This window comes from Trichosurus vulpecula, chromosome 8 (genome assembly GCF_011100635.1).
Source record: "Trichosurus vulpecula isolate mTriVul1 chromosome 8, mTriVul1.pri, whole genome shotgun sequence".
Taxonomy (NCBI): Eukaryota; Metazoa; Chordata; class Mammalia; order Diprotodontia; family Phalangeridae; genus Trichosurus; species Trichosurus vulpecula.
The window spans coordinates 228,494,476-228,510,226 of NC_050580.1; the positions used below are offsets into that span (position 1 = coordinate 228,494,476).

General features: G+C 42.5%; 1 protein-coding gene across 2 annotated transcripts in view; it reads left to right on the forward strand.

Annotated features, from left to right (window-relative positions):
- PLEKHD1 (pleckstrin homology and coiled-coil domain containing D1) overlaps positions 1-14,859 on the forward strand; it is a 41,473-nt gene extending 26,614 nt beyond the window's left edge. Inside the window, exons 8-13 of one of the 2 annotated variants that reach the window (XM_036734663.1) lie at positions 3,245-3,338; positions 4,959-5,137; positions 5,529-5,661; positions 6,655-6,799; positions 8,544-8,693; positions 14,105-14,859. In XM_036734663.1, coding sequence (XP_036590558.1) covers positions 3,245-3,338; positions 4,959-5,137; positions 5,529-5,661; positions 6,655-6,799; positions 8,544-8,693; positions 14,105-14,115 — 712 coding nt within the window. In that variant the 3' untranslated portion in view covers positions 14,116-14,859. Of the gene's footprint in view, positions 1-3,244; positions 3,339-4,958; positions 5,138-5,528; positions 5,662-6,654; positions 6,800-8,543; positions 8,694-9,154; positions 9,786-14,104 lie in introns of those variants that run through there. The other variant, XM_036734662.1, reaches the window with a different exon arrangement.
- The last annotated feature ends 892 nt before the right edge of the window (positions 14,860-15,751 follow it).

Sequence of the window (15,751 nt, forward strand, 5' to 3'; positions counted from 1 at the left end):
GAAGTCCCTTAACCTGTTTGCTTCAGTGTCCCTAGGAGTTAGGGTACAGGTGAAGTTTATACTTTGTTCTTGCTGTGTTGAAGCTGGAGCTGATGGCAGTAGAGAAAAGAAAAGGAAACCCTAGAACCCTGAGGGGTCAATATATCTGCCTAATCTGGGAGAGTGAGCCAGAACACACTTGCTAAATGTGGTACCTCATCTGGTATTAAATTGAGTCATTCACTTTTGAGGGACCCCTAGTGAGATTCTCCAACTCCAGCTTTCATTTTTTGGGTATCTTAGTTTACAAAATCCTAGGGAGATTGTCAATTTAAAAAATAGGCTGTATTTAAATTTAAAATTGTTTTTTTTTTTTGGTGTGTGTTCTACTACAAGTCAGCCCCATCTGAGATGATTTTGCACAATTTTTCATTTGTTGATTTGTTCAATAATTATGTATTGCTATTTACTATATTACTGAAACCTTATTGATATTGGTCTCGTATGATGAGTATGAAGTTCAGATCATTAAAATGCTGGTGCTCACCCATGTGCTTATATTCTTGTTTTAAAAGGAAACCTAGAATGCGTATTTTGGGGGCAGCAAGGTGTCCCAGTGGATAGAGTACTGGGCCTGGAGCCAGGAAGACCCAAGTTCAAATCCAACCTCAAACACTTACTAGCTGTGTGACCCTGGGCAAGTCGCTTAACCCTATTTGCCTCAGTTTCCTCATCTTTAAAATAAGCAAGAAAAGGAAATGGCAAACCACTCCAGTATACATGACTAAAAACTAGTGAACAACAACAGAATACTTATTTATCGTGAGAACTGTGTGCCAAGCAGTCCATAGGATAAGGTTTGCTTGTGTGCCTAGAAACCCCAAGTAATCAATTCTTAGCATTTAATTCCTTTCAGTTGAACCCATCTTTGGGCTTGCTTGACTTTGTTTTGCTGTTTTCTCTAACTCAGCCCCTATGTCCTGTTATTGGGTAAATTTGGAATCCCAGGAGGAATGCCCTTGCGGGGGCAAGGATTCATTTGGGGGGAAATTTCAGATGATCTTTGTAATAAGGACCCATGTCAAATGTGTGGACCTCTAAGGGGATTGCCTATGGTATAGGGACTCAGAGAGAAATCTTGGTGTGCCTGGGATAAAAAGAAGCACTTAGAAAATGACCCCCCTCCCTTTATATAAAAAAAGCAACCAAAAGAACATCCGTGACTGCCAGTACGTACATGCCTACTCTCCATCATCTATACATAAACAGAGGGCACTGGGAGGGAGCAAACAGGCTTTCCCAAGCAATATTATTAAACAATGGACCACAGCTTAATTGCCTCAGAACTGACTAAAAGATGTAGAAAACATAAGATCCTATTATGTTAATCGTCTATCAATTTTGAAGAAACTTTAGACTCAGTAGAATAAAATACTACCTTACAGACTCATACAATAAGGTATCTTTCTTCCATATATCAGGATCATTTAAGATTTCTTAGAAGTTATAACAGCAGAAGCAATTCTGTTCAATGACCCTTGGATAATAAATGTCAGATGAGGCATAAAACATGGAGATGTATGCCTGCCGAAGGTATTTGGTACTGTGATGGAGGAGACTCATTGCTGAGTTCCCTGTGGATGGTAATCCTCCAGATGTTTCCTTTTATAGAGATGGCATCATGCTGATTGTGGCAAGTCCTAAAGAATTGCAGAGCTTCCTGAAAACGATATGTAATCACTCAAAGGAGTTTAGTTTGTTCATCTACAGGGGAAAGACCAAATGGGTGAAAAGTGTCTATTGCCCAGATTTCAACATGAAAATGAATGGACACCCAATAGAGCTTGTCCAACAAGATATATATCTTGGACAGATTGACAGTAACCTGGTTCCAGAGTTGAAAAGGAGTAGGGGGGTTGGACAGATTCCTTTCAGGAAATTTTTTAAAAAGGGGAGGTGGGGGGACATTTTTACGGACTCCTAGTTTCCTAACTAGGTAGCACAATCAGGAAGATTCATCTTCATGAGCTTGAATCCAGCCTCAGACACTTAACCTGCTGTGTGAACCTAGGCAGGTCACTTAGCCCTGTTTGCCTCAGTTTACTCATCTGCAAAATGAGCTGGAGAAGGGAATGGCAAACCACTCCAATATCTTTGCCAAGAAAACCCCTACTGGGGTCACAGAGTGAGACACTTACTGAAATGACTCAACAACAGCTTCCCATAGCAGCCAAGTGCCGTCTTTTCAATACATTTACCAGTATGACTGGATGGCAGAGAGATTTGGAATAGCACTGCCTATAGAGAATTAAAGATGAATATTACACAGAGGCCAATAGAAAGGCATGTAGTTGTCGTGGACAAGCTGCAACATGTAATGAATGAGGAGAAGAACAAGACGAAGTAAAAGATGTCATCAGGGAACTGTGTAACAGAAAGAAAAGATAATCTAGTCACTTGGAGAAAACAAGGAATGACAGATGTATGGTCAGAATGCTCCACTTGTATCCTTTTGATATCAGGAAAAAGTGCTTCCAACATGTTGGACTGATCCCCAGTGGCCTGCTTTAGGAAGGATATGGATGAGAGTTGTGCAGGATGGACAGATATGGGTAGGTTGCCATCTGCATCTTCAAGGGAATTCCCAAATTGATAAGATCATATTATTGTGATCAATACATTGAATATTGAGTATTATGATCTTGGCCGTTATCAATAAGTACAAATATTTCAACATAAAAAAGAAACATGATTGTGTTTTTTTAAACTGTGAAATTCTGTTAGGTATAGTGTGTTTTTTAAGCATATTAAATTCAACAAGGTAGTTTTGTCAAATCCTACCACCAACGTCATAAACCCTCAAGTAGATGCTGAACAAATATTTGTTGTATTGAATCATTGAAAGCTTAGCATGTGGATACAGAAGATCTTCCAGAATATTGATTTGCCCTAGCTGGTCACTGATTTGCCACATTTGATGATTGTATGGGAACAAGCTGGGTATTTGCAGATAAACTTATATTGGAGGGGTCTCTGAAGCTCCAGATCATGCATAAAGTCTCTCAGGATGCTACAGAATGGGTTCTGTGAGTTGTATAAATGGTACCAAGGTAGTAGATGCTCCAGGAAGAAAGAGACCAAAGTTAAGAGACGTACCTTCAAGGGACTTACATATGGGTTTGTTGTTATTTTTTTTAAGTTTTTGTTTTTCTTTTAAAATTCTGCTGATTGGAGGGTACTGGTATCAAGCTCTCTGTCTCATTAGGGAGTTGGAGCTGACAGCAAGATGCCTCAAGGGGGTGGAGCAAGAGAAGAAAGAGCTGAGAAACCTCACTGAATCCTTACAGCAGACATTGGAAGTAAGTAAGGAGGTGGTTGGCTGGGAAGGGCAGGTGTTGCCATTATTTTTCAGTTGTGTATCCTGGAAATTAAGACTTGAACATTTAGAAGGGGAGGGGGACTGGGAGAAGAAAAGGCCATTGCTTTGAGAGGTCTTCTTGAATGCTGGCCTGCAGGAACCCTCCCTAGCCAACAGGCCCCAAAACATTGGCTTACTTTACTTCCTAGAACCCACAGACCTATTCACTTATTATTACAAATTCTGAGTTTGTAGAAATGGACAGTGGCCTTGGTTATGATACTGTCTAGTAGAAATCCAAAACCCCAGTAGACTAAGTGGTTATAACAGTGACAAAGGTAGCCAATTTACTGGCCACTTTCCTCCTGAAGCGCATTGCCTCAAAGTAATTTGTGCATCAAGGGAAATTAGTAACTCCACTACCAGTCTTCTTACCAGATTGCCAAGTAGAGAAGGGAAGTGTTCTTGCTATTCTTTGCATAGGACACTTCATGTCCCAACCCTTGGCATTTTTGCTGGCTATTCCCCACACATGGAATGATTCCCCCTTCTCATCTCTAACTCTTGGCTTCCTTCAAGTCCTAGCTAAAATCCCACCCTCTTACAGAAGCCTTTCTTGATCCCACTTGATTCTATGCCTTGCCACTTTTGATTTTTCCCATTTATCATGTATATATCTTGTTCGTACCTAGCTATTTTCATGTTGTCTCCCCCATTAGATTATGAGCTGCTCAAAACTGAGAACTGTTTTTTACCTTTCTTTACCCCAGAGCCTAAGACAGTGCTTGTCACATGAGAGGTGATTAATGAATTCATTGACTAAATATTGATACTAGAACTGATACTAAAATTCACTGCCATTTCACCTCCACATGCCATTATGGTCACTGCTTGGGACCACCCGACTGAGATTTGCCACTTGGCTATTTGGTAAGGGTTGGGATTTAGGAGGATATTTTCATCCCTGAAAACCATATGAAACAATATGCTAAATTCACAGAAGAAAAGGGAAAAAAAAAGTGATCTGTCCCCATTCCCTGAACTGCATCTTGATGAAGGCAGTAGAAAGAGTGATTAATCTGAGTCACAGGTTCAAATCCCACCTCTGTTACATACTACCTGCATGACTTTAGGCAAGTCATTTAATTTGTCTCATCTATAAAATGAGAAGTTTGGACTAGATGACTTCTCAAGTCCTTCCCAGCTCCAAATCTGTGATCCTATGATGCCATAAGTCATTAGACTTTGGATAGCCATGGAAAGAAGGATTTGGGATGAAATAACTTCTTCTGTGGAAAAAAAGAAGAGACTTTGAATGAAATTCAGAAAGGGATGAGAAAGGAGAGCAATACTCTCTAGAGACAGAAGTCATAATGATAATTGATAGTATTTATATCATACTTTAAGGTTTGCAAAGCTGTTTATAAATACTATCTCGTTTTATCCTCACAACAGTTCTGGGAGGTTATCATTAGGAAACCTGAGGCAGAAAAAGTTAAATGACTTGCCCAACTGAACTCATGTCTTCTTGACTCCATTGTCAGCTCTCTAACCACTATATTACCTGGCTGCCTAAGGGAGCTGCCTCATTCATGCTCTTTCCCCTCCATCCCCACCCTAGGAACTCTCCATAGAGAAGAAAAGAACCTTGGAGATGCTACAGGAGAATGAGAACCAGTCAGAGACTCAGGCCAATCAGAACGAGCAGCCCCACCCCAATGGGGGTCTCCATTGCAACCTGCGGCAGATTGAAGAGAAGATGCAACAGCTTTTGGAGGAGAAACTCCTTGCAGAGAAGAGGTGAAAGAATACAAGATTGGCAAAGGGATCTGGGAATTAGAACTTCAGCTGGGAACTAGGACACTTGAGTTCTGCTGCTAAGTAGATGAGCAATTTCCTACCCCTTGAGACAAAGGGAGATAAGAACAGTCCTCGCTGGTTGATAGTTAATGTGGGATGGAAAGTTGTGGTGCTAAAATAATCTCTTGGTCATAGAGCTTCTCCAGGCAGGTGCGCAAAGGGCTGGGAGAATTAATTCTCTGACATCTCCTCCTCCTCCCCCCAAGACACACTCATACCCCTCCAGGGCTGTGCTCTGATTGGATCATTTCCTGAAGTGCCCTCCCTAACTACCTTATTGGAGGAGTGGACTGGGTGAGTAGAGATGGTCATAAGCCTCTCCTTGAGACAGGATGAAGGAAAATGAAGAAAGATCTCGGGCTTTGGAGGAAGAACGGGAGTTCTATTCCAGCCAGTCACAAGCCCTGCAGAACTCTCTGCAGGAGCTGACAGAGGAGAAGCAGCAGACCGAGAGGGACCTCAAGGTGCTAAGCCTTGGCCACAGGTGCCTTTTTTTACCCAAATTATCTTTGGGATATTAGTGTGTGCTAGACCTTTCCCCCACATTCCTTTCTCCCCGTGTGGGTTTCTCCATCTCAACTCAATCCAATCCCCCCAAAAATTGTTATATACTATATACAAGGTACTGGGAATACAAAGATGAAATGTAAAACTCTTGCCCTCAGGGAGCTTACATTCTACTAGGGCAGGGGAAAATATAAAAAGATAAGTATATACCTAATCATTAGAGGGTGGAGAGAATGCCAATAACTCAGGGAATCAGGAAAGGCTTCCTGTTGGAGGTAGCACCTAAGCTGAGCCTTGGAGGAAGCCAAGAATTCTAAAAGGGAGAGCTGACAAGGGAATTCATTCCAAGATGTGGAGCACATCCTGTGCAAAAGATTGGTGGTGGGAGATGGAATGGGAAGTTTAAGGAATAAAAAGTGGGCCAATTAAACTGGAACATAAAATGTCTGACAAAGAATAATATGAAATAAGCCTAGAAAGGTAGGATGGAGCAAGATTGTGAAGTGCTTAAGTGCCAAGCTGAGGAATTTGTATTTTATCTTAGAGGCATTAAGGAACTACTGAAGGTTGGCCCTACCTCCTAACTATGGTTATTAGATGTATGCACCATGCCTTTGGTGGCTGCAAGCAGTGTGGGAAGGAGGTTTCATCTCTGTCAGCAAATTCAGTGAGCATTCTGCCTTAATCAGTTAGCAAATATTTCATGAGCACCAGAGAGAGAGAGAGAGAGAGAGAAACCCTTCAGAAGATTAAAGTCTAGTAGGGGAGATGAGGCACATCTACAGAGCAATAAATGATATATCACCTATACGTACAGATAATAGTTGCTGTAGGAGTTCAGTGGAAAGAGAGATCATTTCTAGCAAGGGAGATCAGGGAAGGCTTCATGGAGGTGTTATGTACTTCCTTAATATCTGTTTCTCTCCTGTGTCCCAAATCCCACACTTCAGGCTGAGGTCAAGGTCCGGATGGACCTCGAGAAGAGGCTTCGGGAGGCAGAAGGAGCCCTGCGGAGCCTGGAACAAGGGCTCAACTCCAAGGTTCGAAACAAAGAGAAAGAAGAGAAGATGAGGGCTGACGTCAGCCATCTGAAAAGTAGGTCTCCTTTCCTTCTACCCTGAGGCTAACCCAGATCCCAAACTTCAGACCTGACCAGAAAAATGCTAGGCAGTTCCTCTTAGAACCTGGTAGGGTAGGTGAAAAAACACTGACTGACCTTGGAGTCAGGGTGTGCCAGGTTTCAAATTCCACCTCTAAGAGTTGCTGCCTGATAACTTCTCTGATCCTCAGTCTCCTTGTTTATAAAATGAGGATAATGCCTATCTTGTGGGGCTATGGTGAGGATCAAATGAAATAACTTTATGTGAAGTGCTTTGGAAACCTTAAGTCCCTGTATTAATAAATGTTGGCTCTTCTCGCCCTCTCTTTTTCCCCTCTTCTAGCTCTCCTCTCCTCCTCTTCCTCTTCTGATTCCCACCCTTCTTCCCCTCTTCCTCCCCATCTTTTACCTCTCATCCCACTCCTCTCTATCTTTTGCCCCCTTCCCTTTTTCCCTCCTTCTCCTCCTGCTGTGTCCTGATCAGAGATTTGCCCTTTGGGTGAGATTTGTCCTTTCTTCCTCCTTCTGATAAGGTAGAGGGTAGGATATAACCATTTTCCTCTGCCCAAAGTACCCAGGGTCATTATCTATATCAGGGCTTTTTAAATTTTTTCCACCCATGACCCTTTTTGGCAGCATTTGTTGACATCACATGGCCTGAGGGCATGTGCAGTACAAAGTGCAAGGAGTAAAGTTGCATGATGCAATACTGGCAAGCACTGCCAGAAACACCTTGGAGCATTTGATTTTTACCATATTTCCCCACATATAAGACACACCTTAATTTGGGGGCCCAAAATTCGGAAAAAATAAATGTATTACATAAAGTAATTGAACTCAAGTTTTATTCATCTGCTCATAGCTTTCAGGCATCTTTTGGGCAAGTCTGGTGTGTGTACGCATGCTTAGTCCATTCCATTTCATGAACCTGAGGCACCAATTGTGTCCTTCTTTGAAATCAGTAACTTCTTGCAATTCTTCTTGCCTTATGCTGAACCATCTTTGTGGACACAAGAATTCCAGTTGCCCTTTGCTCTTCAATCCATACCTTCAGTTCCTTCTCTAAATCAGGCCATTTTGCTGACTTGCCTCTCATGGCCTTCTTCTGCCATGGTGTTTTCAGTAGGGTTTCTTCTTCCCATAGCCAGTCTCGGATTGTTTTCTCAGTTGGAGGAGGACCGAACTTACATTCAGCAGCATGATTTCCATTCACTTTTGCAAACTGAATCACTTTTAACTTGAATTCAGCACTGTACGAAAATCTTTTCTGAGCCATTTCTGGGCAGAACGTGGCAAAACGTAACCTGATATACCAGTAACAAATGCAAAACAATGAGCACAAAGCCAACAGGTGCAACAAAGTAGGAAATGCAAGTAAAAAAAGCTACAACCACTGTATGAGATGCACCCAGATTTTAGACCCCAAATTTTTTGAAAAAGGGTGCATCTTATACATGGGGAAATACGGTAGTTAATTTTTGGTCATTGCCTATTCGGAAACCTTTTACTGTGCCAAATTTTTGTGATCCACAGTTTAAGAAGGGTTGATTTCTATATCACCAACCACCACCTCCCCTAGTTCTCTGCATTGTAAGGTTTTTGTTTTTATTGGGGGGGGGTGTAATTTTTGAGGGTCGGGGGGAGTGGAAGCCCTTGATTTTCTACTCTGACCTAGAGTTCTTTGGGAGGCTCAGGGTGCTGTGATGTCTCATCAATTTCTGCTATGGCCCTTTCCCACAGGGTTCTTTGAAGAATGTATACGGAATGCTGAGCTGGAAGCCAAGATGCCAGTTATCATGAAGAACTCAGTGTATATTCACAAGGCTGCTACCCGTCGTATCAAGAGCTGTCGTTTCCATCGAAGGAGATCTAGTACATCCTGGAATGACAGTAAGTGCCTTCTAAATTACCCTATGGGATTTGGGCTGGGGTTGGGGGTGGGTTGGTGGGAAAAGACAGTCACATTTTGGCCTTCAGTGATATAGTATGGGGAAAGACCTTGCCTTCTCACTCCAACCCACCCCTACGGTCTTATCACCTTGCCATCCCTCTTATAGGGCTTCCTTCCCCTCAACCCCCTAACATTTGAAGGGTTGCCCTGTCTCCCCTCCCCCTCCCCACAATTTTTGTCCCAGACCAAAGGATTACTAGAAGAGTGCTATTTCAGACTTAGAATTCAGAGGTGGGGCTTAATGTGTTGATTTGAAATGAGCTCTTCAATGCAGATGTAATTACAATACTGGTATAATTATCTTAAATTGAAAGAAGCAAGCATAGGAATAGTGAGCAGAGCCAATGGAGAAGAGTTTATTGATAAGAGTGAGGTTGGGTGGGTCTTGCTGTATTTTCAGTGAAACCTTCCCAGTCCTTCATGACATCCCAGTTGGAGGCCAACAGCATTGAGGAGCTCAAGGAGGTGGCCAAGAGGCTGAGTCGAGACCAGCGCTTCCGGGAATCCATTTACCACATTATGGTGTCACAGCCTGGGCCCACTCCTGCCCTTCCTCGGGGTGGGAAGTGATCTCCTGTCTTCCTTCCTGGCATCCCCACTGTTGCCACCTCCCACCCCCGGAGTGGAAGTAAGGGCAGGAAGGTCAGCCTTCTTGCTCTTTCTCCGCTTTGTTCAGGAGCACCTTTTTCTCCTTGTGGGGAAATCACTACATTAGTAATGCCACTCTTTCCCACAAAGGACAATGGTATATATGTATGTCATTCCCCAAGTCTTTCCTATGCCCAAGTCAGTTTTTCTGATCTTGGATTAGTTGGTCTTATCTCTGCCACTTACCTATGTACTAATTCTTTGCCTAAGGACACCAATCTACATGTTACCTGATAGGTAGCCTTGGTAAGGATGGTTGTCTTGAAATGTATATACACACATACACACGCACACATATATGTATGTATGTATGTATGTATTTGTCTTTATTCCTTTTTCCTCCACCTGCTGACTATAAGTAAAGGAGTTATACCAGCTGCCTACTTACCTGCTATCCTCAGTGAATTCCCTTGGGGCCTCCTTGCTGCACAGATATATCCAATCAGTCATGCAGGAGCTTGCTATCTCTATATTTTCTCTGTACTGTACATATACCCCTTCCTGTCTCCTTTCCTCTCCCTCTCCTTTACTCTATCAACCTCTCTCTCTTCATGTTTTTCTATTCATACCATGTCCATGTTTTACTTCTGTCCCTGGCTCTATCCCTTGTCTTTAACTCAGTGAGGGCTTCCCTGCCACTTTTAATGCTTCCTGGTGCTAGATTTTCCCCACCCTACCCAAGGGCTAACTCTCCTGTAGCCCTTGGTCCCTTACTCTAAGCCATAAATGCCAAATAGGGGCCTCTGAGGATCTCAGCTCATTCCCATGTCCTCACGCGTAGAATCTCTCACCAAAAACTCAAGGATTACAGGTAGGTAGTTGGTCTTCCATGGTGGTCCCTGTGTTACTTGACTCACCAGCTGAGCCCAGCAAAATATTTCCTAGACTCCTGCTCTCCAGAGTTGTCTCAGATCCACAGAAGGATGATGTGGCCAGGGGAACCAGTACTTGACCTTGTATGCTGAGTGGGTAGCAATGTTCTTGCTGGATATGGAAACTGAAAAGAAGAGTTCCATAAAAGGGGTCATTATAAGAGGAAGTTAGGTCCAGAAGATAGGAGGAGGTGACTTCTGCATTATAAATCCCCTTCATTGCCTCCTTGTAAAGTGATGGGAAAGTTGAAATGTAAAGGCTGGTCTTTGATGAAACTCCTTGGGGGCCATGGATTCTGTTGGATCATATGTCTGAGGTGCCAGGTCCGTGTGTGATCACAAAGACTTCTTTCTCTACCTGCTTATGCCTTTTTTACTCATAGGACCATAAATGGAATTGACCTCAGAGGGCACCTAATCTAACTGAGGACCAGGGAGTTTAAGTCATTTGTCCAAGGTCATACTGTTGTGTATGTCAGAGGTGAGGTTTGAACCTAGGTCCTCAGACTCTTGAGCCAATGGTCTTTTCCAGTATGCTACAATGTAACCCAAACTATTGGGACTCTTTCCCTTATAGACCCTTATAGGCTCAGAAAGACTGGTCCCATAAAAATGACTCCTATCAGTCCTTGAAGACAGGGACACAATGCCAGTGACAAGGTATATCAGTAAGGCAAGATTCATGACCTTGAGGATGACCATGAACATGCCTGTATGGTTTGGAATTGCAAAGTATGAAAAACTCTCTAGGTAGAAGCCAGAGGAAGTATAACATTTATTTAGATACCAGAGGATCCAATCCCAAGACCAATGACTCCAATCTGACATAGTAATTATATTCCAAAACCAGTAAGCCCAAACTTAACATAGCAACAAGGAAATTATAATACAGTACTATAGCAAGGAACCTTCCTGTAACCTTCTCCCCTACTAGGACCTTCCTGTAAACAATCACTCATGAATCCTAATTGTCTGCTTGCCTGCATCCTCTCCCGCAGTTCTGAAAGCCCTTTCAGTTCTCAGAGTCCTTGTAGTCTCCTGAATTCTCTGGATTCTCAGTTCTCCAATATCTCGATGCTGTAGATTCTCAGCTCTTTGATCTCTGCAACTCTCTTGTCTGCACTCTCCCCTCTGTAGTCAGTCTCTCTCAGTGCTGGCTGCCTCAATGTCTTCTTGATGTCTGCTTCTCCATTCTGCTGCTTTCAGTTCTGGTGCTCTCAATTCTGCTTCTTTTACACTCTGGACTTTCTTTATATACAGTCCTAGCTGGCATCTGATTGGCTAGAACTCAGTGCACATACAATTAGCACCTCTCCTTAGGGCCCTTAGGGTTTCACGCCTCTCTGACCTAAATAGCAAAAGGGTGTGGGCCTGGGGCCCTTTGCTTAGTAAGTAAAAGGTGTAAGCCTGCCTACAATCAAGCCTCTCCTAATCAAATTTCCTTTAACTGGCTCTACCTGAGACACTTCCTTTAACTAGCTCCACTTGGGCCTATTGAATGGGCTGGAAGGATCTTTAATCACCTTATCAACACACAAGGGTTCTTATCCAGAATGTGTCATCTGTTGTCCAAAAGAGTCTAAAACCTGTTGGTACAGTTTCCATGGCATGATACTACCTACCCAGAAGCAGTTCCTGCATTAAACAAAGTATTTAGGTTCATTTCTCCCATCTTTGGATAGGTAAGTCTATCCTGCTCTTTCTTTTCAAAAACCACTCTCCATTATTTGTCTGCAGTCACTGTGCTTGTCCTTCAAATAAAGTGTGACCCAAGCAATCAGATAGATAGATGATAGTGGAGGTACAGAATCTCTGATATTGAGAATCAGTGTGTGAAGAGTTAGTATTTGTGATGAGCTGAATGCTAAGGAGTCAGACCTTGGTACTACAATAGCCAAAACAGACAACGTAGATCTATTTCCTTATTCTCCAGGGCTGCAGAATTTTCCTTCCATCAGAAAACCAACTTTCTGCTCACATGCCCATGCATGTCCACCTCTGGTCCGCATCTGGCTCCTTCTCTCCTTTGTGCAGATTTTAATTGGTTAGGCTAACTCGAACAGTTCTTTCTTTGTGATGGGGACTCAAATTCCTGACAGGGGTTGGCTCAGAAATAAACTCAACAAAGCGTATTGGAAAAAGTGCCAATATAAGATAGAAACCTGTACAAACCTGAAATTGTCATGTCTCCTATGCAGAGTTAGTAGGTTTTGCAAATGATGGAGGCAAGCACATTTTTTTAAAATAAAGAGAAAGGAGTTTAAAATTTGAGAAAGCTGAATGAATAAACACGTGCTCTTGGGGAAGTACTTTCTGGAAATTTTCACATGAATGTATTTGCTGGGCAAGAAAGCAATAAGGGCATAAAGGGAAATGAAAGAATGTTTCTGTGCTCGGGAACCAACCTTATTACTTATTTTTCTACTTATTTTCTCTATGTGCGGTATGATAGGAACATCTTCTATTCAGTCAATCAACTTACCTACAAGTATTTATGGGAACGGGAAAAAATCAACTTCTCTGAAAAAAAAATTATCTAGTTAGAGTATTCTGGATTGGTTTTTAACTTTTAAAAGCAAAAATATTTCTTGGCCAAAAATGCAGTGCTAAACAGTAGTTGGGTGATTGCTGGAAGAATGCTGCTCCCTGCAGGCTACACGCAAACTTGGCCACTCCCAAGTAGTTCCCAAAAGTCCATGTGTGTATTTTATAGTACAGTGCTAGGCTAGCCCCCTTAGCACTTTCCCATTTTTGGACTCTGTCTTAAATAATCCTATATATATATATTATATATATATATAGTACTATAGTACAGTCTACTAGTTTCATTATCTGTGTTCAGTCCCTGAGATCCTAAATGTCCTTGTGCAAGAAGGGTACCCAGCAGGGCTCTTTCCCAATGAGAGAGAGTGCCAGAGGGAAAGGGTTGACTTGTCAGCATGATATCTGAGCACCACTGGTCTCCACCTGGCCTAAAGAGATATTCATTATAGAAAGCACAGAATACCCAGATTTGGGATCTTTCCATGCCCAGTAGGGGAGGGACTGTTGTCCTCTTTGTTCTTTCACTATCCCGCTCTAGCCTAGAACGGTTCAGATTTTGCAGAGGTATGCTTTTTGAGCCATCGAGTATTAAACTCTCTATTTTAAGCTGTTCTGATAAGTCGACAGCATTTATTAAAATACCTACTGTGTGCTAGGCATGGTGCTACATGCTGGGGATACAAAGAAAAGCAAAAGACAGTCCCTGCTCCCAAGGAACAAAAAGTCTAATAGGAGAGACAATAGCAAACAACTCTACAAATAAGATATAGACATGGTAAATTGACAGTGTAAAATGCCAGAAGCTGAGTTCTTTTCCCATTTCTACCAGGGGTATGGAATGTTTGCCTCTGAATTGCATCACTCTGAACATGGGAAAATAATCACTGGTACTTGCCTCCTTCTCTTCTCCACCTGAATGCAGTAATGGAATTGTAATGCATAGGGAACACTCAAGAAAAACAGTATATAATCACAAAGTGATATTAGCATGCTCCCAACCTAATCTTGTAAGGAAATTGTAGTAATGAGTTTTTCTGCCTCCAAAAGGCAGGGTTAAACTGTATCTTCGCAACTCAGTTCTCTCATTAGCTGGAGTGGTGTGAGTAACCTCTCTGAACCTGTTTCATTTGTCAAATGAGGAGGTTGGGCTAGATGATCTCTAAGGTCCCTTCCAGCTCTAAGTCTATAATCCTAAATATGGCATCTAAAGGGGAAGAGAGAGAGAGAAGTAAATGTGATTGTGGGTGTACCTTCTCCAATAGAGATTCACTTCTTTCATTTTCTAGGGCATCAATAGCCAAATGAAGCCCTCTCTGGATCTCTGACCTAACAGAAACGCAGCTATTATCTTTGTTTTACTTTGTTTGGCCACTGGAGAGCAGCACAGTTTGGAAAAAGGCCTAATCTAGCTAAACAGAGAGACACTGAAACCCTTAGGTTTATATGGTCCATTTCCAAGTTTGGGTAGAGGCTAACTGCTTTCCCCTTTCCACCCCACCTCTCATTTACCAATGGAACTCTATCATCTTCCTGGGAACTACCTAAATGAGGAAGTTCCTTGTTGTTTAATATTTTAAATGGATTGCAGGCCTAGGGAAGCAGTGCTGTACAAACTTTTCCAAATACCATTCTGTCCTGGTATCACTGATCCTCTTCATATACCCTCTTCTCCCTCTCTTCCCTAGACCTAGGCTCCCATATTGGGTTACCAAAATTGGAACTTAAAAAAAAAAAGCCATAGTGAGCATATTAGTAGGAAGTAATATCTGTGATCAGCATGACCAGCTGCTGGTTGCTTGGCTGTTCTACTCCTACACAACTCTGCCAGCTCTGTTGATTCCAAATCTAACCGCAGTCCCCATTCTTCCATTCTATTGATATAAAGGAATCAGGATATAGCTCAGAAAGTTCCTCCCTTCCCCATATACCCCTTATTCACCCTTGCCAAAACCCAGGAAATTTGGTTAGGGGCCAAATAAATTAATGCCGCTATACAACTCTGTATGGAAAACTTGGCATTTAATAAATATTTATTATTTTATATGTCGTTCTGTGGTTTAACTCTGAATATGGCAGCACTGTGCAATCCTATCAAATGGTTAGCCAAGAGGTTTGGGCAATCTAAGGCTTTATGGGATGTCGAGCAGTTCTTCCCAGCCAACTCCTCAAGGCTGCTGAAGCTGCTTGATAATCTCTTCGCGTAAAGCCCAGCATCAGTGAGCAGGTGCATACATCAAAGCGCCAGCCTGTCTCCTCTAAGCTCACAGGGAAAAGCATATGGGGGCTCACTGCACATGCATCTCAGGCTTATTGTCATGCCCCTCAGCTCTGTCTCTGTCTTCCCTAGGGAATCTCATGCTTGCCTTCCTTTCAAAGTCCTAGCTGCCTCTGTTATCCTAACAAAAAAAAAATATGCTAAACAGTAGGTTCTCAAGGCCTCGAAATCAAGCCCAGAGGTCTATTTCCATTGCATCAGCCTGAATTTGGCTGTAACTTGATTATTATTTGTCCTTCATTTTCAAAGAGGACCAATAACTTCACAGGTGATACCTTGACTTTCCAGTGAATTAGATTTAAGTGAGGCAGAGTTGCACAAAGTCATCAGCCTTAAGGAAGAGAGAGTTCTTCCTGAATCATCAAAGTCCAGTGGCAAGACAAAAGTCAAGACGACTTGTGATGGCCCAGAATGCACCTTGGTGTCTTCTACGTCTGACCCAACTAAGCGCTATACAGTCCCTGCTTCAGCCGCCATCATGGCCATTGGAACAAATTATTCTCATCTGCCCATCCTGTCAAGGAAAATCTTTACGTGCTTGGGGTAGACATCCCCGAAACTCGCCAGTGGTTTGAGGCCTGTTGGTTACCTTTAACCTGGTTTATCCCATCTGCCAAGACAGTTTTACGGGAGTGTGGCCACCGTGCATGCTACACAG